This window comes from Mauremys reevesii, linkage group 23 (genome assembly GCF_016161935.1).
Source record: "Mauremys reevesii isolate NIE-2019 linkage group 23, ASM1616193v1, whole genome shotgun sequence".
Lineage (NCBI taxonomy): Eukaryota > Metazoa > Chordata > Testudines > Geoemydidae > Mauremys > Mauremys reevesii.
In genome coordinates, this window is record NC_052645.1 from 15,224,345 (window position 1) to 15,252,310 (window position 27,966).

General features: G+C 47.1%; 1 protein-coding gene across 2 annotated transcripts in view; it reads left to right on the plus strand.

Moving 5' to 3' along the window:
- The first annotated feature begins 5,317 nt into the window (after positions 1–5,317).
- RUNX3 (RUNX family transcription factor 3) overlaps positions 5,318–27,966 on the plus strand; it is a 113,516-nt gene continuing 90,867 nt past the window's right edge. For both annotated transcript variants that reach the window (XM_039511851.1, XM_039511852.1), the window contains exons 1-2: positions 5,318–5,426; positions 5,666–5,806. In XM_039511851.1, the coding sequence (XP_039367785.1) occupies positions 5,749–5,806 (58 nt within the window). In that variant the 5' untranslated portion in view covers positions 5,318–5,426; positions 5,666–5,748. The remainder of the gene's footprint in view (positions 5,427–5,665; positions 5,807–27,966) is intronic.

A 27,966-nucleotide genomic window follows, 5' to 3' on the forward strand; every position in this document is an offset into this window, starting at 1 on the left:
TCCAGAGAGCCTAATCAGAAGTGAGACCCCATTGTCTTATTCACTGAACCAACACCTTTGAGACATGGTCTCTGGCCTGAATAAATGTGCTCATGTAGGTGTATATAATATCTAGACGTATCTCTCTCTATTGGGTGTCTGGTTTGATCTATCAGTTATTAGCATGGGCATCTATAGTTGGTTTTTTTAAATGCACCCGTTGCACCAGACTTTGGGCACATGTACACGCCCTTAATGACGGCTGAGTCTCAAACCAAAAATCCAAATTAAAAACAAAGGAATAATTTTAGATTCTTTTGTACTTTTTATGAGCTCACCATTTTACCCAGTTTTGGCTCCATTTCACTTCGCAGCTCCTAAGTTAACAACCTCCTCCCTCACCCAACCGTTTGTAAACGGATCTAATACTTTTTGGCGTGCTAAAGTTTGTCAAAAGTTCTTAGAACGCCGGATAGCTGCTTTGTACTTCCACGTGTAAATGGTCATAAATAAATAAAATATATCAGCACATACATTACACACTCATAGATGCATATGAATGCACAGAATGAAATGCAATGCCTGAACTAGTTGTTAATTTCCTTGAAACACAGTGTAAGCTTCTGGTACAGTATATAGATAACATATGGAATACCCATCAATTTCTAGACCACATAATAAGCCCTTGCATTTGCCTGCATGAGCAAAATTGGAGTATTTAGATTTAGAGACACACCCATGGAAAAAATGCAGCAATTTAAAGAGGGGGGAATTTTATCATAAAGAAAACAGCTGGGGATAATTTCAGAGATGAGTATAACAAGGAAAGCACCCAGAGGCAGGCGCCTTGGCTACACTGTGCTGGAGCAAAGCATGTGTAAAGCCAACTTATCTGTGCCTGGGAGGATTAACGCAGTGCAGAGTAGAGTAAACCTGGGGTAGCAGCTTCTACTCCACCTTGGCTGGTGAGTTAGGGGGTGTGGCCCAGGAAAAGGAGGCGTGACCACTTTTCTCTGCACTTTAGTGATCCCCAGCTGTCCTAATGATCAGAGGGGACATCTGTAGTTGGTGTAAATCAGAACAGCTGTGTTAGGGGTCCAGCCTGGCATGCAAGGATCAGGGATAAAGAAGGCGGCTTAAGTCATCTCTGCTCCTCGTCTCCACTTTCTAAATTGCACTGTGTGCTTCGTGGGTGGGGTTTTCCAGAGTGTCCTCCTTGGCCTAACTCTGCTCTCCTTGAAGTCAATGGTTTTGAAAGTCCCAGTCCTTTTCCTCAATGAAGGATTGGGGCCAAGGAATCAAAACCTAGCATAAAATCTGAATGAGACAGTGGCACACGTTCATGCTACATACTTTTAGTCTTGCTGTGCCAAACATGAAAAATGTTGCACTGTAGGGAAGATAAGTCTATTATCCACCTTTTGCACATGCATCAGTGAGTTCAGTGGGATCAAGGCATGTGTGGAGACAGGAGACAAAATCCCTACTTTATAGAGCGGGACAAGGTTTGAGGAATCTTCTGTCCCATCCAGTTCACCACAGACCCTGACTTAAGCCCTGTCAAAGGACTCATGAAAATGGCCAGCGGCCCTGGAGCTTTGCACGCTTATAGTACTGCAGGGCCAGGCGGCAGCACGCAATGTGGAGAAGTGGGGAAGTCTGGGGAAAAGGGAGCAGGTTGACATTGTGGTCTGAGAAGATACAAGGCAAATGGAGACAAGGTGACATTGTCCTACTCCACAGGCCCTGCGGGTGATGGCTTGCGTTGAACCTTTTAAAAGCTCATTTGATATTTCCTCCTCCTTTTGTGCTGTAAAATGATCAGCATACCTTCCTCTCCCCCCAGCTTTGTGTTATCACCCTGGAGACAGGGGTTCTTTTAGTTACTCAGAAACGCATCAGGCACTGGCTGCTGTCAGAAGACAAGATATTGGACTGAATGGACCATTGGTCTGACCCTGCATGGCCACTCTTATGAAGGACAAACAGAGTCCCAGGATTTTGAGCCACAGTAAATAAGATCAGCTCTTACACATCTCAGTGTTAATATTCTGGGTGTCAATCATGTCTAATACTTCCAATTCCCCTGTGAAAGCCAAGACTGGGGCCCACAGGTACGTCCAGCAAAATCTAGCGAACGCGGGATTGTATAAACGCTGTTAGATCACACTTGTATGCACTGGAAATGCCACAAACCTTGGTACTTTTTGCCTGCAGATTTCATTCAGACTTAATTTTCTGTGAGTTTCACTTCCTCAAACATCTTTTTTTGGAAGAAAAATCTCTCCGCGTTTTAGTTAGTCACTTCTCCACCTATGGGGCCCCAATGAAACTATTTCTTAACCTGACATGACAGTGAGTAGGTCTCTGCAAAAAACACACAGAGAAAGGATCATCTTTGAACGGTGATTATCACCAGGATGTGAGCCACCCATGCCCACCAGATAACACTGCAGACGATAGGCATAATACCAGCCTTGTGTCAACTTGGTTCTCGAAACTAATGATGACTCATAAAAATAAAGGGCCAAATTCTGTTCCCATGTATGGCCCAAACTAAAACCTCTTTAAAACCAACAGCAAAAACACCATTGACTTCATTGGGCCTTGGACCAGACCCCTAGACTGGGATAAATATGCAGGAAATCCATCGGTTTCAACAGAATGTAGTGTAGTGGAGAACAGAATTTGACCCAATGGGATTTTTGCCTGATTAAAGAGAGCAGAGTCTGATGTAAATGGAGTTACTCTGGATTTACGCTGGTGCCAGTGAGACCGGAATCTGGTTAATGTTGACTAACTGGCCACTAACATGGAGGGACCTAATAACCTATTAGGAATACCTGAAGGGTGTAAACACTAAGAAGAAAGAGGAAATTTGAAGGTTGGTACAAGGGGCCTTTGTCTGGGTGTGTACAGGGGGACAGTACTGGAAACCAGTAATAATACGGGGGATTAACCGAGGGCAAAGAGGAGAGCGTGAGAGGGAAATTTAGGTTCAATATCAGGAAAAGTTTTCTGACCCTGAGAACGGTTAAAGTGGGATGATCTTCCAAGGGAAGTGAGTAGAACCATAGACATCTAGGGCTGGAAGAGACCTTGAGAGGTCACGTCGTACATCCCACCATGCTGAGGCAGGGCCAGGTACACCTAGACCATTCCTGACAGGTGTTTGTCTAACCAGTTCTTGAGGGGGATTCCACAACCCGCCGGGGACGCCTGTTCCAGAGCTTAACTACCCTCAGAATTAGGAAGCTTTTCCTAATATCTAACCTAAATCTCGCTTGCTGCTGAGTAAGCCCATTACCTCTTGTCCTGCCTTCGCTGGACACTGAGCGCAATCGATCACCGTTTTCTTTGTAACATCGTTATCAGGTCCCCCTGCAGTTCAAGCACTTTTAAGTAGTTAAAAATTGTGCTGCTCAAAGGACTGGGGAATGGACTGTAGGCACCAGGCGGACACTGGCAAGGAGGTGACCTAGATGACGTTCTCATCTCTGATTTCTAGGATTCTCTGGGCGGAATTCCGAAGTGCTGTGTCATTACTTCCATTTGCGGGGGTGTTCGTGTGTTTTTCACCTTTGGCTTGGGCATGTGTCTTTGGCCAAATCCTCAATAACTACTCACACGAGTCAATACTACTCACTGTGATTAAGGGAAAAGGAAAGCCCAAAACGTACAAGTGTAAGTGGAAAATTAGTTATTTGTAAGGTAGGAGCTCCTAAGCGTCCCAGTGAGGAACCAGGCACCCACTGCACTAGGAGTAATTCAAACACAGAACAAAAAGACAGTCCCTGTCCCAAAGAGCTTACAATGTAAATCTAAGACAAGAGACACCAGAGAGATACAGACAGACCGACGCCGGAGCACAGGGAAATAGACAATATTGGTCAGTGTGACTGGCAGTGGTCTCCGTGCACCAGCTGTCAAGTTTTCTGTAGGCATCAAGGCAAAGGAGAGTTTTAAGGAGACATTTGAAGGCCTTGCAGATGTTGATGCTACCAGTTCTGAGGGATCTTTAAGTTACGTTTTTACTAATGACCCTGCACCATCTAGTGCCACAGGACTTTATGCAGAACTTCCCTGGGAAATCACGGGGGAAGTTTGCTTAAAATGTGACAGCCCAACGTGCATCGCCCAGGAATGTTGTGAGGTTTATTTCCTGAACAGGTGAAATTCACCCCTTGGAGAAGGCCAATGTAGAGTAGTGTGACCAGATAGCAAGTGTGAAAAATCGGGACAGGGGGTGGGGGGTCATAGGAGCCTATACAAGGAAAAGCCCCAAATATCGGGATTATCCCTATAAAATCGGGACATCTGGTCACCCTAATGTAGCGTCTATGTCCCATTTAAGCCTTATTTTGAGGGCCATGGGGACAGATTTTCAAAGGGATGGAGGCACCTATAGATGAAGATAGGTACCTACTGGGATTTTCAAAAAGCACCTAAGTAGGTTGGGTGCCAAACCTGCTTTGATGCCTAAATACCTTTGAAAATCTGGCCTTTGCACTTCCCCACCTGCAGATATCAAAGCATCGTCGTTAATAATCAGCTGGTGACTATTACTCCTGAAAAACAAGGTGCCAGTCCCTGCAGTTTTACCCAGGCAACATTCACATTGACCCCAATGAATAAGCACTACGCAGCATGAGCAAGGGCTTCAGACTGTGGGCTTGAGCACCTTCCTTTCCCTGGAATGCGATTCTACACCTTTAAAGAATGATGAATGGCTGCAGTGCCTCCTCTTCAGCTAGCCATGTTTATTCTGCCGCATGTGCTTTGTGTCTTGCTTAATACTAATTCACATAAAATCCCCGCGAAGAAGAGCCACCCATCCACACATATGGAAATAGTCTCGACACGCAGTAACAATAATCAGCCAAGAGAGCTGGGAGTTAGAAAGCCATGTACAGCTAAAAATTATGATACAGACAAGTGGTAAATGTGGGAGAAAAGGCAGTTAAAAGGAGAAAACCACTGAATGTAAATGGGTTATTACTTCAATCAACCAATTAGAAATCTGAAGTCTCTCTTCTGTCTCTTTTGGGGCAACAATATAATTAATTAAAAGGAAATGTCTCGATGCTTCTGAGTTCTGCTTCTGTATGTCATTCACCATAGGGTCCGGGAGAGTCAACCAGGCCTCCCATGAACTAATAAATATAAACCATAAAAAAAAAAAAAAAGAAGAAGAAGCCACAAAGATGTTTCATGCCCCGTTGACATCACGGGTCAGCTGACTCTCCTCTTCCACTCAGCGAATGACTAGCTGGAGTCTTTTCTGTCTCAGAACCGGGGTTGAGTTAACACTCTTTCAGGCCTCATAGGAGACCACAGAACCACAAGCAAACTGCAATCTCCAGTTTAGAAGAGTACCTGTACCTCAGCGAGGAGGTTTCTCCCCCCCCCTTGGTTGTTAACACCAGCTGTATTTTTGTCTGTCTAGGGTAAGTTCCATTCATTCATTCATTTTGCTCTCCATACCTTACACCGCCCTCTGTCTATCTCTTTGCAAAGCCTGTTTTCTTCCCCCCTGTTCGTACTACTGAGCCAGTGTGCATATGCTTCTGTTGAAAAACTTGTGGCTAAGCATTCCTGTGGCACGGCAAAGCCAGATTCTTGGTTACAAACAGGCACTTAGCTTCCTTGTGGATTTCTCTCTCTCTCTCTCTCTTTTGTATTTCAGTTCAAACTTATTTTTTCAAGACTAGCGGGGGGAATATAAACAAACCACAAGGACTGGCCGAAGAATCATCTTGGGCTGGGGTCATGGCTTCCAACAGCATATTTGACTCGTTTGCAACCTATTCGTCAACCTTCCTCCGTGGTGAGTAGAGCCCTTGTTTTCATCTTCTTCAGGGCAGGAAACGTTGTTGTTTGTCACTGAACAGCAGCGTATTTTAATAACTTCGCTGGCACATCTTCAGTTGCATGCTAGCTGCTCGTACAGTGGGCTGTCGTGGGATGAGTTTTCTGTTGTGCGTGTGACCCATGCTTAGAGCACTCCATTGCTATGTGAAATGATGAGCTTCTGGATCTTCTCGGCGCTTTTGTCCAGGCCCTACTTTGATGTGCCTTTTCCTTCATGATGACTTTTTCACACTGTTGTTGACTCACCAGGCGTGGCGTGAAATCGGTTGTAGGACCGTGAACGTTAACTGAGTGGTAATTTGTCCAGAGGGCATTGCTTGGTGCTAGATATATGCTATATTTCTTTCAGTCCTACTCTGCCTGCATAGCCAAAGTAGCTAGTATCCAGGCACTGTGGGGACGGATGCCTTAGAATATGCATAACCAGCAGGTGAAAGAAAAGAACTTAAGTCATCAGGTAAGAGCTGCAAAAGTTAATATCACTCAACATTTTCCGTTTCTAAGGGGAAAGCTAGCTGTCCAGGGCACAAGAGGGTTTGAGGATGGTTGCTTTAAAGGTAGACTTGAAAGGCTTTCCTATAGTGTGTGTGAGCATCTAGTGTTTCACTTTTGAAAGGCACTTCAGAAATGTAATTGCTTTGGACAACGTTTATTCCACCTACTCGTTCTGCTCCAACCCACAGCAAATGCACAAAGATGAGGCTTTATATCTTTCTGTTATCACAGAGGGACCTTACATTTCCGACGTTCAGCATGTAATTAGGAGGTTTAGCTCCGTCCTAGAGCATTGCTGAATTGGGTCTTGTTTACAGAGTGCAAACGTCGGATCATTTTCCGCCCTCATTTTCTTTATCAATATAAACTGGGGACCACAACTGGGTTGAAAGCTTTACTAGGCCACACAATGAACCTTTTATTTGTAAATTTCAGCACGAATGTCCAAAAGAGTCCAAGTGTGAAAACTGTTGCTTGAATCTGAGTGCCCTCACTTCATTTTTACTCGGCACTTTTGCCTGCGTAAAAACAAAGCAAGGTGCCTAGGATCTGACCCAAAGAATTTAAACTAGACTGCATTTATTTTTTGTTGTATGGCGAAGGCACCTTTTTCTGCCGTGCATCAGTGTGGAAGCAGGCTCCAGCATATCATTCTGTCACTCTGTTACTTGGGAGAATACTGCAAACTGGGACAGTGTCATTTTTTTCAGCCTATTGGTGTAGAGGGACTATCTCATGCTCTGTGACATATTGCTAAAATCGGGGGTGTTTCTCAACGTTACCTGCTTTTGTAAATCCAGTAAATTGCACAAAATCAATTTGTGCGATTGCAAGTCCTGCTATCTGGGATGCTGGTTACAGAATACTTTAAAAACTTAACTCATCAGGACATAAAGAATGTGCAGGGGGTCTTCTCACTGACTTATTTTGAACTGGGGAGCTTGGCATGTTCTCAGTTCTAAAATCTGTGATGGATCCAATCTTTCATTCCTTCTGCAATCCAAATAATCCCTCATTAATTCCCTGAGTTGAAGATGTCTCAGGAATGCAGGATTAGACCTTAACATTAGAGTACTACAGATATGCCAGAACACTGTAAATTGTGGGGGTTTGTTGGATTTTTTTATACTTGTTTTGTAGCTGAATTTCTAAAACAAGATAAGACGTTCAAGCTGATTCCAAAGATAAAAGCATTAAAAAAAAAATTCTCAAATAGCAACTTAACACAATATACTGAAACTAAACGGATGAAAGAAAACGGTGTCAAAATCAATCAACTTGATACCCATCTACAAAAATGATTGGGGATAAATCTTAAGTTGAATGTTATCTAGAATTAGCAAAATACTACAGAAGTCACTAGACCATATTAGGGTTTTACCAGTGTCAGAGACCAGAATTTGGCATAGTGTTCAAAAATCCAAAAGGTTACATAATATTAAATGGATTAACATTATTAAATCTGTCTTAGTACATTTACTGTATTTGAATTTTCTTCTGAGCGGAGTGTGTTGGAAAGTGAGAATAATGAGCCAAATTCTATTTTTAGTTACATTGGTGTAAATCCAGAGTAGTTTCCTTGACCTCAGCAGAGTTACTCCAGGATTTACAATGGTGTAAATAAGAATGGAACCTAGTCCAAGGTTGGTACTTATCAAAGTACTGGAGTACAGTGTGAATATTCAGCAATAAATATAGTAGATTTTTATATCCTCCGCTGTGAGATGGTGTCATGTATCCTTTGTACTCCACAGAGCTAATTAAAGGCAGTCCTATGGCAAGAAAATAAGAGAAGTTTATAAAAAACATTTGCACGGTCCTTTTAATCTGTGCTTTTCCCGCCACAAGCCAGATGAAGAAGTGCTGAGGATCGGTCATAAAAAAAAAAAAAGAGAGAGAGAGAGACAGAAATATCACATCTTGAATTCAATTTCCATACAAATAGGAACTCATAAAAGTAATAAACATTTTTGTTTCAGACATAATTTTATTAAAGGGGGGGGGAGAAAAACGATTACACTGAAGATGGAGAATAGCCAAATTGGGAAACATTTGTTTACGATTAAGACAAGAAATCCTTGTTTCTTTAAGAGGTTAGATGTGTCCTTTCCAGTGCAGTTGGGTGCATAGCTGGATCTGGGTGAATAGTTAAAACATTCACGAATGTTTCATTTGAATTTCAAATGGCTTTCTGATTCAACTACATTCATATTGTGATTGATTTTCTGTCCCTGTCCATGCAAATGGCTATTTGTTTGCACAAATATTTAAGGAATGAAACAAACAAACAATTCCAAAAGCTATTCACTCTTCAGACTGGAAATGCTACCCCCCCCCTCTCCTTTTTTGCAGTATTTTTCACTTACCCAATCATGAAGCAGAGGCAATGCCATGTGATTTAGGATAACCAATCACAATCCAAGTAACTGGCCGAGGCTGAAATGTAATTGCATAAAGTGAACAATTTTGGATATAAAATCTAATTTAGAAAAATGGGCTGTTTGAGGGGAATTTGAGACCAGAGAAACCTTCCTTAGAGGTTTTTAAGGCCCGGCTTGACAAAGCCCTGGCTGGAATGATTTAGTTGGGGATTGGTCCTGCTTTGAGCAGGGGGTTGGACTAGATGACCTCCTGAGGTCCCTTCCAACCCTGATCTTCTATGATTCTATGACTGACTAACTGCATAGGAGAAACTCTTTGCCTACAAATAATTTGCCCAGCTCTTCACATAAATCCAGAGTGAAATGTAATGAAGGTGCAGAGCACTCCTGCAAAGTCGGAGAATGCCTCATTCTTGCTTAGAAAGGAGAAATACGCATGTAGGAGAGATACAGTCAAATTTTCATAAGTGTTCTGGTGCCGAGATCCTCAAATGCCCACTGATTTCAATAGGTGTTAGGCTTTTAAATACCTCTGAGCATCTGAGTTTCAGCTCCCACACAGTCACCAAAATAAGTGGCATGTTGGGTTATCTTGAAAATCTGACCAATACTACACGGCCAAATTCTGCTCCTAAATTTGCTGGTTTAAATTGGGAGTGACCCCATTGATGTCTGGTGCTTAATAGTTCATTCCTGCGTGCCATGAATAATCAAAGCTCCCAATGAAATAAGGGGAGGTGAGGCATATGGGGAAGATTGGATTTCTTTGCCCCCACAAATACTTTCTGTTCCGTAGGTGTTACATTAATGCAGAGTATTTTCCATGTCTCTCGTAAAGAAGAGGAGTTATTAAACTGTGCTGGAGGGAATCTTTCTCCAATCTATGTTACTCATCAAGACCGTTGACACTGAGGACTGTGGCTGGTTACAAGAACCATCGCCCACTATAATTTGATCTTGAAACTGCTTTAAGTAAGTCCATTATCCCGTTGGCATCTCAGTCCACCTCTATGAGCGTAGCTCATCCAGCCACAAATGTCACATTCATTAATCATACTCGTGTTATGCTGGCAAAGGCTTGAGAAATGATCACCTGGGCCTAATTTCTTCCCAAGCACCCTCAACTCCACAGGGGCTTCAGTGGAATTAGTGCCCACCGGGCAGTTTAAATATAGACAGCGAAACGGATCATGAGCAGTCGTCCAAGGGACCAGCAAAACTCCGTTGCTTCACAGAGGTGGGTCTTAAAGGTAGTTGATTTCGCTCTGTCCTTTCACTGGAGATTCTTGAGTTACTTCATGTACACGAGTGGTTCTCAAACTTTTGTACTAGTGACCCCTTTCACATAGCAAGCCTCTGAGTGCGACCCCCCCACTTATAAATAAAAACCACTTTTTAATATATTTAACACCATTATAAATGCTGCAGGCAAAGCGGGGTTTGGGGTGGAAGCTGACAGCTCGCAACCCCCCATGTAATAACCTCGCGACCCCCTCTGAGGTCCCGACCCCCAGTTTGAGAAGCTCTGATGTACACCAGCTAAGCCTTACAAGACTCATCTGAACAAAGGCTCCTCCTCTTCCGGCTGCTCTTTGGGGGCAGGGACTTTTTGTTCCGTGTTGGTCCAACACTCTCCCAGTGGGGTCCTGGGCTGCGGCTCCTGGGTGCTACTGCAACACAAAGAACTGTGAACCGCAACACTACCCAATGGTTCAGCACAGGAAGTGCAGGAGAGATCTGATGCAATTTGGAAGGGAACTTAGAGAGATGGAATGAAATTACCAGGGCTGAAATTGGGCCAGGGCAGGGGGTTTAGCACCTGCTGTTTCAAAAAAATACCATGGGATCTTTAAAGGCCACAAGGGCACTAGGATATACATCGTCATCCCCAGGGCTTTGATTTGGTGAGGATGGCTTTGCCAGACTCCAACTTTTCACCTGAAAAAGGAAAACTTCCTCCCCTAATTCAAGTATCACCCCCAGCACCCTGCTGGTCGGGCACTGGCTCAGTGAGGAGATCATCTCTTGCTGACCTATGTGCTCTAGTAGCTGGGACTCCTCAGGAGACCTGGGTTCTATTCTTGGCTCTGCCCCATGCTGCGAGGCTGGTCACTTCATCTCCTATGTCTTGCCTATTTGGTTGTAGGAGGCAGGGACTATCTCTTTCTGTGTGTTTGTACAACACCTAGTGGCTCTGATCGCCACTGGGGTCTCTCAGTATTTCCATACTACAAATTATTGATGGTAACTGACACCTCATCCTGGAGATGTTGCTTAAACATCTCCCATCAAAGTACTAAATTAGCCTAACTTGTGACATAGGATTTAGGGAAGCTGGCATGACTGCAGCACACACGAAACTGTAGTATACAAGAAGTCCTTATGGATACTTTAAAACGGGTGCTTGAGGCCAGAGTTTGCCTGCGGTTGCTGGTGAGTGCTGACTTCAAGGATGTCAGGAATGTGCTTATTCACGCTGTTTCTTCTTAGCTCGCAAAATTGTCAGTAGCTCTACATACTATTGAACCAATGGCTTCCCGCCATCCTTGGCTTCCAAGCTGCCCAGCTCCGAGCATGGTATCCCTGCAGCGTGCTCTGCTGCAAATCATCTAGGATGATTCTGAGTTCACGAACAGGCTTAGGTTTCAGATCACTGACGTTTTATATTTTTCCAGTAAATGTCACTTGGGCCCCGTAAATCTAGTAACGCAAAGGTGTGGCTGGTCAAACGCTGCCATCTGTACGTTTCCCAGTGAAAAGAAAATTATGATTTTTCTTTCCATCATCTTCCCAGCTGCGACATGCCCCCCGTGAGTCTCCTAAATCTCAACAACATATCGTGGCTTACCTTGGGTCCTTCTACACTGCAGGCCCAGTCCTGCTGCTTTTCCCCGGGAAACTCTCTATGAGTTCAGTTTCAGTTGAGGTCTGCCTGTGTGAGGACGGCAGGATCGGGTCCTCTGCTGGGAGTTTAAGGCTGAGTTTTATCTGCGCAACCAAACCTATATAAAATTTCAACATTAGCTGAGACAACGTGGTCTAGTGGGTAGGGCCTTAGAAGAGTTGCGTCCTACTCCCTGCTCAGCCGTTGATCTTGCATAAGACATTTCTCGGTTCTGCATCTCAGTTTCTCTTCCCACCTGTGTCTCTTTAGATTGTCAGATCTTCAGGGCAGGGACATGTCTTACTTTATGTATGTACAGTACCTACCACAATGGGCCCAAGATCTCGGGAGAGGCCTCTAGCTGCTACTGTCATACGAATAAGAGGCATCAGCGGTGCCGTACCACAGAGCTGTTAAAAATACAGCAGCCAACAAGAGGGAGGCAAGGATCAGGGTGCAATTCTCAAACTTCCTGTTTGACCTGGAGCAGGTTCCTTAATAATCTCTCTGGGCTTCAGTTCCCCATCTGCAAAATGGGTTTAATACTGACTGAGCTTGTAGGGATGTTCTGATGCCAAACAGATACCTAGGCAGACACAGAACTTAAAGCAGAGAAGAAATGCAGGAATACAGGGGACACAACATGGTATAATACCAGTATAAAGGACTTCCCACTCTGTACGAATATTGGATCTGCAACAGCATCCCGTTTAACCATCTCCTGGTCAAATCAGAAGGGCCACTCTGATTAACGTCCTAGGCTAGGACTCCCCTTTACAATCAGCGCCCCTCCCAACCCCCCGAGGATAACGCATGCCTCCTTTCACCCCGTCTCCATCTCCAGCGATATCTCTCACGCTGCCTTCCTAATTTATGGGGCTCTGGTTTTCCAGAGACCTACAAGTTCTATCCACCCGCTACAGTATTATCCATTAAAATGTCCTGTCTAACCTGGGAGAAGTGGAAAATCCTCCATGAGCCAGTGCTTGCTGCAGAGAGTGATAATCCAAAAACAGACTGCATGCTCTGTGTGATGGGTTGGGTGTACCCCAACCGCCAGGCTCTAGCGGTTAGTGTGTGCTCACCCCTGTCATATGATAGAGATCAGAGCCTTCTTAGCAACCGTGTCCCATGTCATGTGACTGGAGCCAGGAAACCAAGATCTCAGTCTTTTACCGGCAATCCCGTGTGTCACACTTTTATTACACACAGATTGGCAGAGACGGGGCTAATTCTCTCCCTCTGGCTAGAGGAAGGCTCAGTGTTGCCTGCCTTGGCTGCAGGATGGCAGGGCTGGGGAACTAATCCCCACTGCACCATTAAGGGTGCGCTGTGGGAAACTGCAGACCGTTGCAGGCATTAAGGAAGCCTGGCTCCTGGGAAGAAGGATGGAGCTGAGAGAGGAGAACCAGGAGAAAGGGTCTTTGGTTCTTCTTCCTACCTGGAACTTTGAACCATGCTTCAGATCTTCGTTTTTCCCTGAGCTGAAACAAACTGGGCCTTTCCCCGCTTCTACTGCAGACTTGGGCTGAGGGAAGCCCTGCGGACTCTGTGTCAGGGAGACTCCTTCCAGTCACGTCTGTTTGACAGTAAAACCCACTGCAAAGCGGTCTAGGCGTGCAGGCCCCTCTACCACTCCCACCAACCCATTCACCGGCTGTTAGCGTTGATCACCTAGGGGTTAAAACCCTTTTCTCTGTCGAAGGAAATGGAAGGAACCAAAGCAGAGTGAGCTCCCGGGACAAAGAGGCAACTGACTTCCTCACCAGGCATGTCTTACCAAGGTGTCCCGAGAGTTTCAGGTCTGCTGCTATTCTGAAAGGAGACCACTTGAAAGCCAGTAAATTGGTTCCAGACTCCAGCAACATGCTGGCCCTAAAGGTGTATTGAGAAGCTACCCCCCCCCACACACACACACCCTCCCCCAGTCAAAAACCTCAGCAATTTAAAGCCCTGGCCCTGAATCTAATAACTCCTTGTTGATTTTATTTCTAAACTGCTCCTAATTTGCCCGAGCTGAAAGACCACCCTATTTGACCAAAGCCACTACCCTGGGCACGGGGGGAGAAGGTGCAGAACTGGAATATTCCTTTTGATCGCTCCGTTCACCACAATCCTGGCTGAGTCTCTTGCGTTAGCATGAACACTTCCGCCCTCTCGACACATCTGTAAACAACTAGGGCTCTATGTCAGATGCCTCAGGAGAGAACAAGAGCAACCTCCCATAACTGCCTTATCCTTATGAAACGCGAAGGTTCTGCCTCGGAGAGGCCACAGAGCAACAGGCACAAAAAAATCACGACCCACCAGAAGGATCTGACAGGAACAGATCAAATGGGATGCCAGTTTTGATCTGCTTCCAAGCAACTGCTCCCACCGGAGCCAGGAAACATTTGCGATTTTTTTTTTTTGGAGTGTGAGTGGTGCCCAAAAATATCTTGGTTTTGCTGTCTTGATCTGTTTCATCCTCGCCCGAGGAAGTCTGAAGGCACTGGCTCCCGCCCTGCACAAAGCATTCTTGACATTTTCAGGAGCATTTTCTGGGACATCTCTGAGAAAATTGTCTTCCCCATAATGGAGGCTAGAAGACGAGAACGTTCTCGAGCAGCTATCCAACTCAGCGACTCAGACAAAAGAACTGAGTTTGCTGGACCCCCTGAACATCTCGCCACCAGATCTTCCCCACTGATGACTCTGATCAGGAAAAAAACCCTTCCTTACAGCAAAATCTACTTGACTGTGGAATAGCCTCCCAAAGGAAATCAGGGAAATCCCATTGTACAATAGGGGACGATGCTGCACTTGCTTGGAAGAAGGACCTGATAGGTCTTTTCTATCTCTAATTTCTGTGGTTTTATTAAGATACAAGGAGACAGGACTGCTGAGGCAGCAAAAACAACAAGCACCCAGGAGCGTAAGTCAGCTGTATTGCTAGCCACCAGAGATGAGTCTGAAATGGAACAATAGGTCTGCAGCTGATGAAACTTTGCAGCAGTTTTAGCTGCAGATCCGGATCTGGATCCGCTTTGTAGTACAAGCCTAGCTCTGTAATTACCTAAATTGGAGCATCCAAAGCAAACGCCCCTACATTTGGGGTGAATTTCAGATTCAAATCCAGAGCTGATTTCCACACCTCGGGTCTCTCTTGTGTTAGCAATATATTAGCATGGTCGTTCATTCCCTTCCCTTGGGAACGAGCACAACCCAAAGCACCAGATGAGCCATTATTTCTTCATCTTTTCTCTGCAAGGTCAGAAATGTCACTGAACTTGAAATTACACCAAGGAACAGACCAGAGCAGATTAGTCAGAGGTTTCACAATGACTGTTTTCTAGAGATTGTGGTCTCGGTCATTCAATAAACACTTGTAGGCCAATGTGCCACTTGGTTTGGGTCACATCCTGCTCTCAGTTACATGGGACGTAAATCCAGAGTAACTTTGCTGACTCCAGCAGCGCTACTGTGGATTTCAACAGTGGTAGCGACGAGCAGAATTGAGCCCTTGGTCGTTGTGTGCTACTCCGTCCACGCTCTCCTTGGAGACGTCAGAGCAGTATCTGTGTGGGTGGTGCGAAAGGGTAGAACTGTGAAGCCCAGGAAATAAATGGGAAGGCCACGCACAGGTAGAGAGGACAGCGATTCTTGGTAATGTTCTGGTGGACAGAAATTTTAGCCAGTTCATTTTTGGCGGCAAACCAAAGGCAGAGCCAGGAACCAATAATTCCTATAAATCAGCGGTTTTCAAACGGTGGGTCGTGACCCCGTTTTAATGGGGTCGCCAGGTCTGGCGTTAGACTTGCTGGGGGCCTAAGCCGAAGCCCGAGGGCTTCAGCCCTGGGTGGTGGGTCTCAGGTTACAGGCCCCCCATCTGGGGCCAAAGCCCTGGGGCTTTGGCTTCTATGCCCCCGCCCCCGGCCCAGGGCAGTGGGGTTTGGGTGGGCTCAGGCTTTGCCCCCCCCCACACCCGGAGTCATGTAGTAATTTTTGTTGTCAGAAGGGGGCCCCGGCGCAATGAAGTTTGAGAACTGCACTGCCATAAAATGAGGGGGAATGTCCAGGGCAGCCATTCAGGATAGAATATCCCGTGTCCTCCCTTGGTTTTCTGTCCTTCCCTCCTCTTTCCTTCCCTCCCTCCCCTTCATTGCTTTTGGTCACTGGCTCCCCCTCACGCGCTGGAGAGGGTCTCTCCAAGCTGGGGTTCATGTCTGAGGAACGCCCGCCGCTCTCTGTCAGCTCGAAAGCGGGCGTCTCTCCCCAACAGAAGCTGGTCCAGTAAAAGATAGTCCCTCGCCCACGTTGTCTCTCGGATAGACACAACGTCGTTCTCCGGGTGTGTCCAGGCAGCGCAGCCTATCACAAGCACCACGGTCCCCCTGAAAGGACACTCTGAAAAACACGCCGTTCGGGGGCTAGGAAGCAGCAGTCCATACGCCAAACCATGCTCCAGATCCAAACCAGGAAATGACGGCGGGAGATACCCATCAGAGTTCATTATAGGCCCTAGCATGGGGGATGATGAGCATCCTCAACTCTCCGGGAAGTCCCATAACAACCATGCATTGGTATGGTCGTAGGGCCAAGATGGGCCCCCCAATGCTAGTTGATGTCCTAGTGGCAGATGGTCCCTACAATCTGAGCAAACAAGGCTGATGAAGGAGGTATTGTCAGCCTCATTTTAGAGATGGCAAACTGAGGCTCAGGAAGGGAAGGTATCTTGCCCCCAGGCATGGAAGGGGTCTGTGGCAAATGCAGATCTGACTCACACTCTAGTGCCTTACCGAGGCCATTCTTCTTCTCCAGATGGGCCAACAAGCTCCCGTGCTCCCAAGGTCATTGCAGAACCTCTCTCCTTCCCATGCCAGCGCCCTGCCCTATTCCCTAAGCCAGTGGTCCCCAACGCGGTGCCCGTGGGCGCCATGGTGCCCGCCGGGGCATTTATGTGCGCCCGCCTAGTGCCCAGCAGGGGAGAGAAGCCGCGGCCCCACGCCTGACGAGGACAGAGAAGTCAGGCTGCGGGCGCGGTGTTCTCTGTTCCCGGCAGGCACAGGGCCTGCCTAGTGCCCAGCAGGGGAGAGAAGCCGCGGCCCCACGCCTGCCGGGGACAGAGTACTCCGGGGCTGCGGGCGCCAGTGTTCTCTGTCCTCGCGGCTTCTCTTCGGCTTCTCTCTTCTCTCTGGATTCATATATTATGTAATATTAAATATGATGGTTTTTTTGTATTATTTAATGTACAAATACAAAATAACCCTTGAAAAATTGTTGGCGCCCGCCCCACTCTTCTGAAAACATGAATGTGCTACTGGCCACAAAAAGGTTGGGAACCACTGCCCCAAGCCAGGTCTAGCTGAGTGGTTGCTTGCTTTGAACGGAACTCTTTCCGGTTTCATGGGATGAGCGCTGCGATAAAATGCCCCACTTGTCTCATTTGTTGTAGGCTGGAGGCAATGTCCACTTCAACACAAGCAGAGGTTTTTGATTTTATAATCTTCCCGTAATTCACCACCTCAGGATGCCTGCTCTACAAACTTTTCCTTTTAATGGATTTCTGTGTTGCTTTTTAACCACGGAAAACTGTAACCCTGACAATATTTCTCTCTCTCTCTCTCCCTCCTGCCGTGTTATGTGAAATGCCACATCTCAAAGCGGAGGAAGAGGGGAGTGTAGGAATGACTCATCTATAATGCAGTGTACGATAGGGGTAGATTCCAGACAAAAATGTCTGTGGTTTCATCAAGACTTTCTGGAGTATTTCTCTGAACTAAAAGAAAGGAGAATATTTTTCCACATTCTAAATCGCACCTACATGAATCGCCTCACGTGGCAGAGCTAAACTGGTCCCTTTTCTCTTCTTGTTTAATTTATGTCATAAAATCCTGGAAAGCATTGTGTATTATTTTACTACAGTCACACTCAGAGGTCCCAACTAAGAGCAGAAGGAGACATGCATTCCCGGATCTGAGGCACTTACGATCGAAGGCCCCGATCCTGAAATCTGATCCCCATGGCCAATATTTATTAGTCTTACAATAGCACCTAGCAGCTGCAGCTGAGATCAGGCTCCCTGGTGCTAGGTGCTGTACAGACACATAACGAGACAGTGCCTGCCCTGAAGAGTTTATAATCTAAATAGACAAGGCAAAGGGAGTGTTAACCCCATTTTACAGCTCCTGAGGCACTGAGAGATTAAGGGATTTGCCCAAGGTCACAAAAGAAGTGAGGCCCCCTTTAAATGACAGAACCCAAATACGTGTTTTGAGACCATGCTACAAAAGGCTAATTCAGTGGGCCGCATCTTGAAGTCTTTGCTGTTTGTTTAACAAAGGGTATGTCTCGACTGCAAACGCTGTGTACAGGTAGGCCCCTGAGCTGGCTCGAATCCAGGGAACCATAGCAGTGATGACAGCACATGGGGTGTAAAAAGTTACTGTGTTTCAAGGCAGAGGTGGCTGCAATTCAGTGGTGGGGAAAATGACTCCCGTGTGAAGGTTGTTAAGCTCTTTGGGATGAATGACTCTAAGGCCCTGATTCAGCAAAGTACTTCAGCAGGTGCTGAATTCTTAGACCATCAGCAGACATATTGAAGTCAGTGTGCGGCTGATGGGAATCTAATCGCACGTCCTGGGGTCACGCCACACACAGGAACTGCCTCGGGCATTTAGCAATCTGGGAGGCAGGTCAGAGAGAAGATTTTTGCCTGGAAACTGAGCTAGATTTGGAGAAAGGAGGCGTTAAAATGGGGTGTTCTCTAAGGCGCCATAGAGGTCCCATTCCTACTCCCATTGATGGCAACCGTGGAGGATCAGACCTTAGTGCTAAGGGGTGGGAGGGTCCCAGAGCTTGGGCTGGAAGTCTCCACAGCAATGATGCAGTCCTGCAGCCCGAGCCCCATGAGCCCAAATTGGCTGGCACAGGCCAGCTGTGAGTATAGCCACTGGAACGAGGGGGGCTGGAGGGGCTGCCGCACCCCCTGGCTTGAAGTGGTTTCCATTATATCCAGGGTTTACAGTTTGGTTCGATGGCTCTCAGCACTTCCACTATAAAAACTGTTCCAGCCCCCGGCTGCATGTGTCTAGTTGAGTTTTCCACTTGTGTTTAATGAGAGCAGAGGCAGGGAACATGCCTAGAGTGGCGGTTTAACCCTTCGCCGATGGCCATGCATGCAAAACAGCTACTTGCTGTGAAAGTTTTCATGAAACAAACATTCATCTGACATGAGCAATCCCTTCAATGACAATGCAGCTGCCACTGTTGTGTGCAGTAGCAGTGTCGGTCCCAGGATATTAGAGAGACAAGGTGGGGGAAGGAATATCTGTTACTGGACCAACTTCTGTTGGTGAGGGAGAGGAGCTTTCGAGCTGACACAGAGCTCTTCTTCAGGTCCTGAAGCTCTGTGAGCTCTGTGTCAGCTCAAAAGCTCGTCTCTCTCAGCAACAAGTTGGTCCAGTAAAAGATATTAATTACCTCACCTACCTTAGCTCTATAATGCCATTCCCAAACAGGCTACTGCTCTCGTAAACCTTGCATGGGCCGGTCACTCATGAGGCAAAGGGCAGAGAAGGAGAGAGGTCATGCAATTGCACGGCTGTCGTTCCTTTCATCTGAGCCCCGGAAAGTGCTCAACAAACACTGGTGACTCCTCCATTTTACAGATGGTTACACAGAGGCACAGAGTGTTTGAGAGACTGACGTCAGAGGGCAAGTGTGGGCAGGGAATCCTGACATCAAAGCCCAGGAAGATCCACCAGTCATGCAGGGCAAATGACACATGGAGAACACCACTCTACTGGTGTCCAGGGTGCGTTCCCAGGACAAACAAGAGTGAAAGTATCCAAATGGCAGTTTGCACAATCGGCCTTAAATTTGGGGGACACGCCCATTTGAATCATTGCAGGCAGATTGGGACATCCGGGCACCTTCTCTGTTCTAAATTCCCCACCCCCACCCCCGACTCCTAAGTAGAGATGAGCAAATCATTGACTTTTCAGAATGGGGGCCAAACTGTAAAACAACAACAACAAAACCCAGTTTCATTTCAAACAGAAATTGAATTTTTTTCAATTCTCTCGCCGAAATGGAAATCCAAAAAAATGTAATTTGGTTTGAAACAAAATGTTTGGAACGTTGAATCAAGTCCACATTTTCAAAAGGGCTCATGGTGATTTATTTTTAAATGAACGATTTTGACATTTCTGGGGAGGGGAATCCTTTTGTTTTGTTTTGGCCAAAATTATTAGTCAAATTCGACTCAAATTTACAAATAGTTTCGGTGCCCCCCCGCCAACATGTCTTTTGGCTAGGACACTAGCAATCTATTTGTTTTTTAACAAGAGGCCCATGTGATCTTTAATTATTATGGCCAGCTTCCTAGTTTAAGTCCCAGCCACAGATGGGTCTTAAGAAACCAGATACAATCAACATCACAATAGATAAAGTGTAGGGTATTTTGCTACTGGGAATCACAGTTAAAGAAGAAAGTGCTCTGGTTATTATTTACAGAAGATCCTAAAGGCCTGAGTCAGTGATTGCGACCCCACTGTGCCAGGTGCTGTACAAAGATGTAGTAAAAAGACAGGCCCTGCCTCAGTGGGCATACAAGCTTGGTTAATGACAAGATGCAACAGGTGGATATGGTAAATCACTAATGGGAAGAAGGCAGAACGTGGCTACATTTCTCTTTGCATGTACAATGTAGCTCACATCTGCCTGCATTAGGCTGCATGTCAGAGGGGATTACTGAAGAGGGAATTGAGGGACATTTTTAATTTCACACCTCATAATATTCTATCATGATATTGTTAGGCCAGGGAAGCAGTGTCGTCTCATTAGAGGCATGGTCCTTTCCCTGGGCAAAATCTGTCCAGGAGGCATTTAGATTTCATTTAGGTGTTTACAGTGATTTCATGGACGGTAAATTGTACTAATTCCTTTAACGCCAACTTCACTAAAACGCAACTACTTTGTCTGAAGCTTACCGCAGCCTGCGACACGTCAGCTTTGTGTTTCACGTCATGCAGACATATAGGAGCTGCTTGCTATTTGCATGTTACAAAAGGAGACATAGACAGGCAGAACCTTAGCCAGGAAGCTAATGAAAATGGTCTGAGAGACAAAATCCCTTCAGCAAATGACTCAGCCAAAGATAAAAGCCCAGAATGTGGTCAGTGAATCAATTCTCTTTAACCTTGCCTGCTTCTTCATGCCTGATGGATGCTACCATGTTACCTGGAAGCCATGTTATCGTAAAGGTCTAGGAAACATGACCTATGAGGCAAGATTTTAAAAACTGGGTTTGTTTAGTCTGGAGAAGAGCAGACTGAGAGGGGACATGAGGACAGTTTTCAAGTATATAAAAGATTGTTACAAGGAGGAGGCAGAAAAATTGTTCTTCTTAACCTCTGAGGATAGAACCAGAAGCAATGGGCTTAAATTGCAGCAAGGGAGGTTTAGGTTGGACATTCGGAAAAACTTCCTAACGGTCAGGGTGGTGAAGCACTGGAATAAATTGCCTAGGGAGGTTGTGGAATCTGCATCATTGGAGATTTTTAAGAGCAGGTTAGACAAACACCTGTCAGGGATGGTCTAGATAATACTTAGTCCAGCCATGAGTGCAGGGGACCGGACTAGATGACCTCTCGAGGTCCCTTCCAGTCCTATGATTCTATGAAAATAACATGTACAAGGCAGGCAGGAGACCTGAAGTAAGCACCCATAGCCTGGATTCAGAGCACATCTTCAGAGCATGATTTGAGAGCATTGTTATTAGAGACAGGCATGAATTGGAGCCTCCAGCATCTAAACCCCCTGGAAAGTCAGATCTGGGTCTGGATCCAGACATCTCACTTCAAACCCCAACTAGCTGGGTCAAAGGAGACTCTCCATTAACTGCTTCCTGTGTAGGGGCTCTGATGCATAGCTGAGCAGACCTGACTCCATCATGGACAGCACAATGGGTGATACATACACTCTAGCCAGTTCATTAGAGGCACAAATCATTTTCACCCTATGTAACATATTTCCATTGTGTACATTATACAAAATAGCCTATAAATTATACTGCCAGCGTATTGTTACCCATTGCAAATATCATCAAATGTATGTGTTACTAAAATTACAGGATATATGCTTACTACTACCTATGGGATCAATATAGATTAGAATGGACCGGGATGCACTCAGCACTGGTCTAACTCTGCTCCCACCGAACTCATTGGCCATTTTACAATTAACTGCGGTGGGGACAGAGTTAGGCTAACATGCAGGACTTTTTAAACATCTCTGCTCTGCTGTAGATCAGTGGCTCTCAACCTTCCCAGATGACTGTACCCCGTTCAGGTGTCTGATTTGTCTTGCGTACCCCAAGTTTCACCTCACTTAAAAAACTACTTAATTACAAAATCAGACATAAAAATACAGAAGCGTCACAGCCACACCATTACTGAAAAATTGCTGACTTTCTCATTGTTACCGTATCATTATCAAATCAATTGGAATATAAATATTGTACTTACATTTCAGGGGATAGCTCAGGATAAACAAGTCATTGACTGTGTGAAATTTTAGTTTGTACTGACTTTGCTCGTGCTTTTTATGTAGCCTGTTGTAAAACTAGGCAACTATTTAGATGAGTTGATGTACTTCTTGGAAGACCTCTGCATACCACCAGGGATAATATGTGAACCCCTGGTTGAGAACCCCTGTTGTAGACTTCCAGTGTGTCCTTGGGCGAGTCATTTAGTCTCTCTGTGCCTCAGTTTCTCATCTGTGAAACGGGGCTATTGTGTTGGTCTCTACCTCACAGGGGTATTGTGTTGACAAATACATTAATAACGGTAAGGGCCTAGGAGACGACACAGTGACGGGTGCCATATATGTACCACAGACAGACTGAGCTTGGGCAGAGCTGAATAATAATAAATAAATAGAAATGAGTAGTTATTTTGGCTTTCACCTCCCTCTCGTCTGACCTGTTGCTCCAGGGTTTTCTGCCATGCCTATCCCTGTGGCACTGGCCCACTGTCTCACACCCAAAGTGTGTTATGAACAGGAGATATTGGAGGCGTAACTTCTTACCAAAACACTCCATGTACACAGGCTGTGATTTTCAAAAGGGCCGACTGCTTTGGAGTGCTCAGCTAACCACACCCCAGAGAGCCCTTTCTGAAAGTCAGGGGCCTTGAAGGCCTGTCTAGTTGGGCTCTAAATGGCCCCCAAAATCACTCGTCACTTTTGAAAATCTTGGTCCCAGGGCCCAGTTCAGTGTTGCCCTGCTCCGTCCGCAGCGGTTAACATCAGTGCAAAGTGAGGTGGGGGTGTTTCACACTCCGTTTGCATTGGTGTAAATAGCTCTCCAAGGGGCATGGCCACAATGAACTGGACCTGAAATTCCCAAAAGATTCCCAGGATAGAGGGCCTTCAATCCACAGCACTGCCTGTCCAGAGCTCGGTCTGTCTGTCTACAGTGCGTAGATGACCCTGTCACTGTGTCGTATCCTGGGGCCTTATGCTCATTAATGTCTTTGTCATCACAGTACCCCTGTGAGGTAGGGCAGTGCTGTTATCCATGATTTACAGATGAGGCATTGAGGCCTAGAGAGACTAAATGACTTGCCCAAGGTTACATTGGAAGTCTGTAGCAGAGCAGGGAATTGAACCTAGATCTGGGGCTAGGGCCTTAACCCCTGGATCATCCTTCCTCTGAATCAGAGACTGCCTCTTCTCCGCTGTCTGCAAAGCACAAGCACTTTTTGAGTGCTACTTTTTGAGCTCTACTGTAAATACAAATATTCTTTTAAGCAGTCTCTTCACACAGTTCTCATCCTCGCCCCCACCCCTCCCACACAGCTCGGACAGCCTGGGAATACAGATGTGCCTTGCAGCATGTCCTAAAGATGGCCAGAGCCAGGCTTTTTGCCATAGGGTGAATGAAACAGAGGAGAATGAGTGAGGTCCTGTTATGGATCAGGAACAATTAAACCTGTGGGCCAGAGCCTGCAGTCCATGCACAGGCAAGACACCAGATGAAGTCAATGGAAGAGGAAGTCCGTGGGAGGAAGAAGGGTCCAGAGGTTAGGGCCCTAGCCAGAATCTTGTGTTCAAGTCCCTGCTCTGCCACAGACTTCCAGTGTGACCTTGGGCAAGTCCCTTAGCCTCGCTGTGCCTCAGTTTACCAAAATTGGGATAATAGCAATTTCCTAAAGAATGGGGGGACTCAGATACCGCGGTAATGGGGGGGTGTAAGCACCTACAATAGATAGTAAGTTGTGCCAGAGTAAAGACTGGGTAAAAACTCAAAAGGCTTTAGAGTCCAGCTCTATACAATGTAGAGTCCTCTTCTGATCTCTGATACATACAGGACTTTCACACCCCTTCCCTGCAGAGGGTGGGCTGTCAAACTGTTACCAGTCGCTAGACTGGAAATGTTTCTCTCTTGTCTCACCTGTTTGGTCAATTCGTCTCCTCTCTTTTTCCCTCCCTCCCCGTCCCGGTACGTTCACAAGCCAGACAAGCCAATGAAGAAAGAACACGGTATCGTGTGCAAGAGTCACTTTCCAAATGAGGTAGCTGCTCTCGCAGACAGAGGAAGTGGTTTCCCAGTCAATGGGAACTATGTGAAAGTTCTCAGAATAGGTCCCATGTACACACAGGTCAGGCTTCCTTCTGATTGAGCAGTTCACACATCAGTCTCTGACAGGAGAAGCAGACAGTGTGAGAACAGCACATGGGAAGAAGGGGCCGTCTGAAAACCCAGGTGTTTTTTTTTTGTATTTCTGGTGCACATAACTCCCACACAGGGTATTGAAAAACTCCACCTCTACTGGGTTCTGAGAAAAACAACTGGGTGGCTAACTCCTGGCATTGCTCATTGCTCAAGTCTGGAATCCCCCCTAAGTTCAGCAAAGGTGTCGCTGTCCAGGCCGAAAGCTGAACCAGGAATTTTTCTCCCCACCTGAAAACCAGTCCAAACTTCCCTAATTTAAGGTGATTTATGGCCTCGTGGAGAATCCTCTGACTAGCTCATTCCAGAGTAGCCTCGTATTTGGAACGCTCTCTATAAAGGCCCAAAACCCACTGCCCGGATGAATGCATGTGGCTCATTGACTCCAGTAATGCTGGGAATTCATAGGGCCTGAGTCTGATCTCATTCTGGAGTAAACCCACTGAAACCAGAAGAGTTACACCAGAGTAGATCAGCAAGAGACTAGAGTTTGGCCCGTCTCTCTTAAGGCCAGGAGGGACCATTATGACTGTCTAGTCTGAACTCCACGGGCCAGAGACTCTACCCAGACTTCTGTGTCTAGCGCAGTAACTTGTGGTTGAACGAGAACGTGTCTTTTAGAAGGGTTCTGCTGCAATAACTTCAGCATCCGCAGTGGGTGGCTTTTGTCTTTTTTCTTTCTTTCTTTTTTTTTTTTCAATTGCTGTAGAACCGCTTGCAGGTACTTTGGTTTGTGCCTGGAAGAGAACGAAGCCACAAATATAAGGTTTGCTCTGAATGGTTGGTTCTTGACACTCACCACACAGCTCAGGGTTGTGAGCCGACTCGGTTATACTGAGCTCCAGTTGTAAGCGCTGCAGGCGTCGTGGCTCACAGGCTTTGGCAATATTAGAGCCGCGCGTTGAAGTCCCGTTTATTAAATCTGCGTCGCTTCTTGCTCTGAAGTCACAAGCAGCGCAGCGGTGTAGCGGGCAAGAAAGGACGCGCTCTGTGCATATCTGTAGTGTATCGCCTCCAGGCCGGTGACATATCTGCTCCACTCCAGATCATGTTATTTAATGGGCACTCCCACTGCCTCTCTTCCCCTTCACTCTGCTCATTTTGGCCTAGTGCCGTTCCTTGGTGAACGATCAGTTTGATGTAGGTTTTGATACTGCTACCACTGAAGTCAGTGATAAACTCCCACTGATTCCAATGGGAACAGCAGTCCTGCTGCGAGGTGTCAGTCCTGCACACACTCATGTGCTTAACGTTAAGCATATGTGGAAGGGTTGGCTGGAGCCAGGTCTTATACTGTAAACTCATACGGGTGGGGACTGAGTCTTCTTCTATGTTTGTGTAACCTGTGATGCCCATCAAAGGCACTAGATTAATAATAATGAAAGGGAGGCTCTGCTCCTGCAAAGAAGTTACTACTCTCAGTGGTAAATTTAAGTATGGGAATGTTTGCAAGGTGGGGATCTAACTCTGGTTGAAAAATTAGGATCTGGAATTTGAACCCCCCCCCACCAAGTTGTGGGAGTGTTAGCCCCAAAACAACCCCTTTCCCTCAAGAGCCTATCGAATACGAATATGACTCCAGACTAATGATCCTATTTGACTGACAACTTTGCTTTGCCATTCTGGATGGCCTGTGAGAACCCAGGGAACTAAGTGTGCATCTGCTATAAGAAGAAAACCCCTTTTCCCCGACTGGATGATGTAGGAAGCTAACAACACTGCACTGTCTAGTCAACTGGACTATTGGCAGTTTGCACTGATTTAGTCAGTTACACAAATCACCCACACAAGTGTCGTAGACAACAGGAATTTGCAAAGCCTTTTGAATTTCCTCTCAGCCCCATCCCTTCAGTTTCTGCCCTTTGGAGAAGATCCATCGCCCTCTTCCTGCTACGTTCTAGTTAATGCCATTTGCACAGTTGCAATGCAGCTAAAAGTCTTGAGATCGTGGAGGTCTGAGGAATCTGTTAAAGCCTCTGAGTGCCAGGCCAAAGGCCTGGGGTTAGGCAGGTAGGGGAGGGGAGCTACAGGCTAATGAGCCCAGGCCCAGATTCTCAAAGATATTTAGGCGTCTCGCTCCCATTGATTTCAATGGGAATTAGGCGCCTAAATACCTCTGAGGATCTGGGTCATCGCACCCTGGGCCAAGCCGGTATCCAAGCAACAAGGTAGCTCTGCTCACAAGGGGCGAGGGAAAAGGGGGTCAGCACTGAGTGACAGACCAAGGTGTGATTGTCCTGAGTGTGATGTCGTGGTATTATTGCCTGTGCCTGGCTGTAGGTCAGGGTTCGCAAGCCTGTTTTGAGGGGGCGGGGGAATGTGTCTCCGTTGTGCTACTTCTGAGCAATAAGTCTCCTGGCTGTTCCCCTGGACCTGTTCCTCCCCCCAGGAGCGGCTCTAGGTATTTTGCCGCCCCAAGCACGGCAGGCAGGCTGCCATCGGCGGCTTGCCTGCGGGAGGTCCCCGGTCCCGCGGATTCGGCGGCACGCCTGCGGGAGGTCCCCGGTCCCGCGGATTCGGCAGCACGCCTGCGGGAGGTGCCCGGTCCCGCGGATTCGGCAGCACGCCTGCGGGAGGTGCCCGGTCCCGCGGATTCGTGGCTTGCCTGCGGTTGGCGGCACGCCCGCGGGAGGTGCCCGGTCCCGCGGATTCGGCGGCACGCCTGCGGGAGGTGCCCGGTCCCGCAGATTCGGCGGCACGCCTGCGGGAGGTGCCCGGTCCCGCGGATTCGGTGGCTTGCCTGCGGGAGGTCCCCGGTCGCGCGGATTCGGCGGCACGCCTGCGGGAGGTGCCCAGTCCCGCGGATTTGGCGGCATGCCTGCGGGAGGTGCCCAGTCCCGCGGATTCGGCGGCACGCCTGCGGGAGGTGCCCAGTCCCGCGGATTCGGCGGCATGCCTGCGGGAGGTGCCCAGTCCCACGGATTTGGCGGCATGCCTGCGGGAGGTGCCCGGTCCCGCGGATGCGGTGGCTTGCCTGCGGGAGGTCCCCCCTCCGCAGGCACGCTGCCAAAGACAGCCTGCCTGCCGCCCTCGCAGTGACCGGCAGAGCACCCCCCATGGCTTGCTGCCCCAGGCACGTGCTTGGCGTGCTGGTGCCTGGAGACGCCCATGCCTCCCCCCTTCCTCCCATCAGTTCGTTTCCCATGGAGGCTGCAAATACTGACCCACCCTTAATTAGTGGACTCTTGAAAACTTGGCTGTGGTCTTTTAAAGCCCTATCAGGGTAGATTTCTCACTTGTGCTACTTCTTGGCTATAAATCCCCCAGCTCAGCTGCTGTCCCTGCTCCTGCTCCATTAACTACTTTGACTAGCTCCTCTGGGTCTGCTCTAACCTGGGTTTAAAAGGCTACGGCCAAGGTTTCAGAAGGATCCGTTAATTTTGGGTGCCTCGTCTTGAGATGCTCTAGGTCCTAATTTCTAGAGTTGCTGAAGACCCCCTGCTCTATACTTGCTCCACACCTCTTGAAATCAAAGCGAGGTAGGTCGAATTGGCCTCCTAAAAACAGAGGCCTTCTGTACCCCCAAATGAACGGCCAGTTTTGAAACTGTTGGGCTTAAAATGTGGACGACTGCTCTTCGCTGGGTGACAATCACCCAGGTAAGCTCGCACTGACGCTGGGATGAGAGCTCTCTGCCGTTT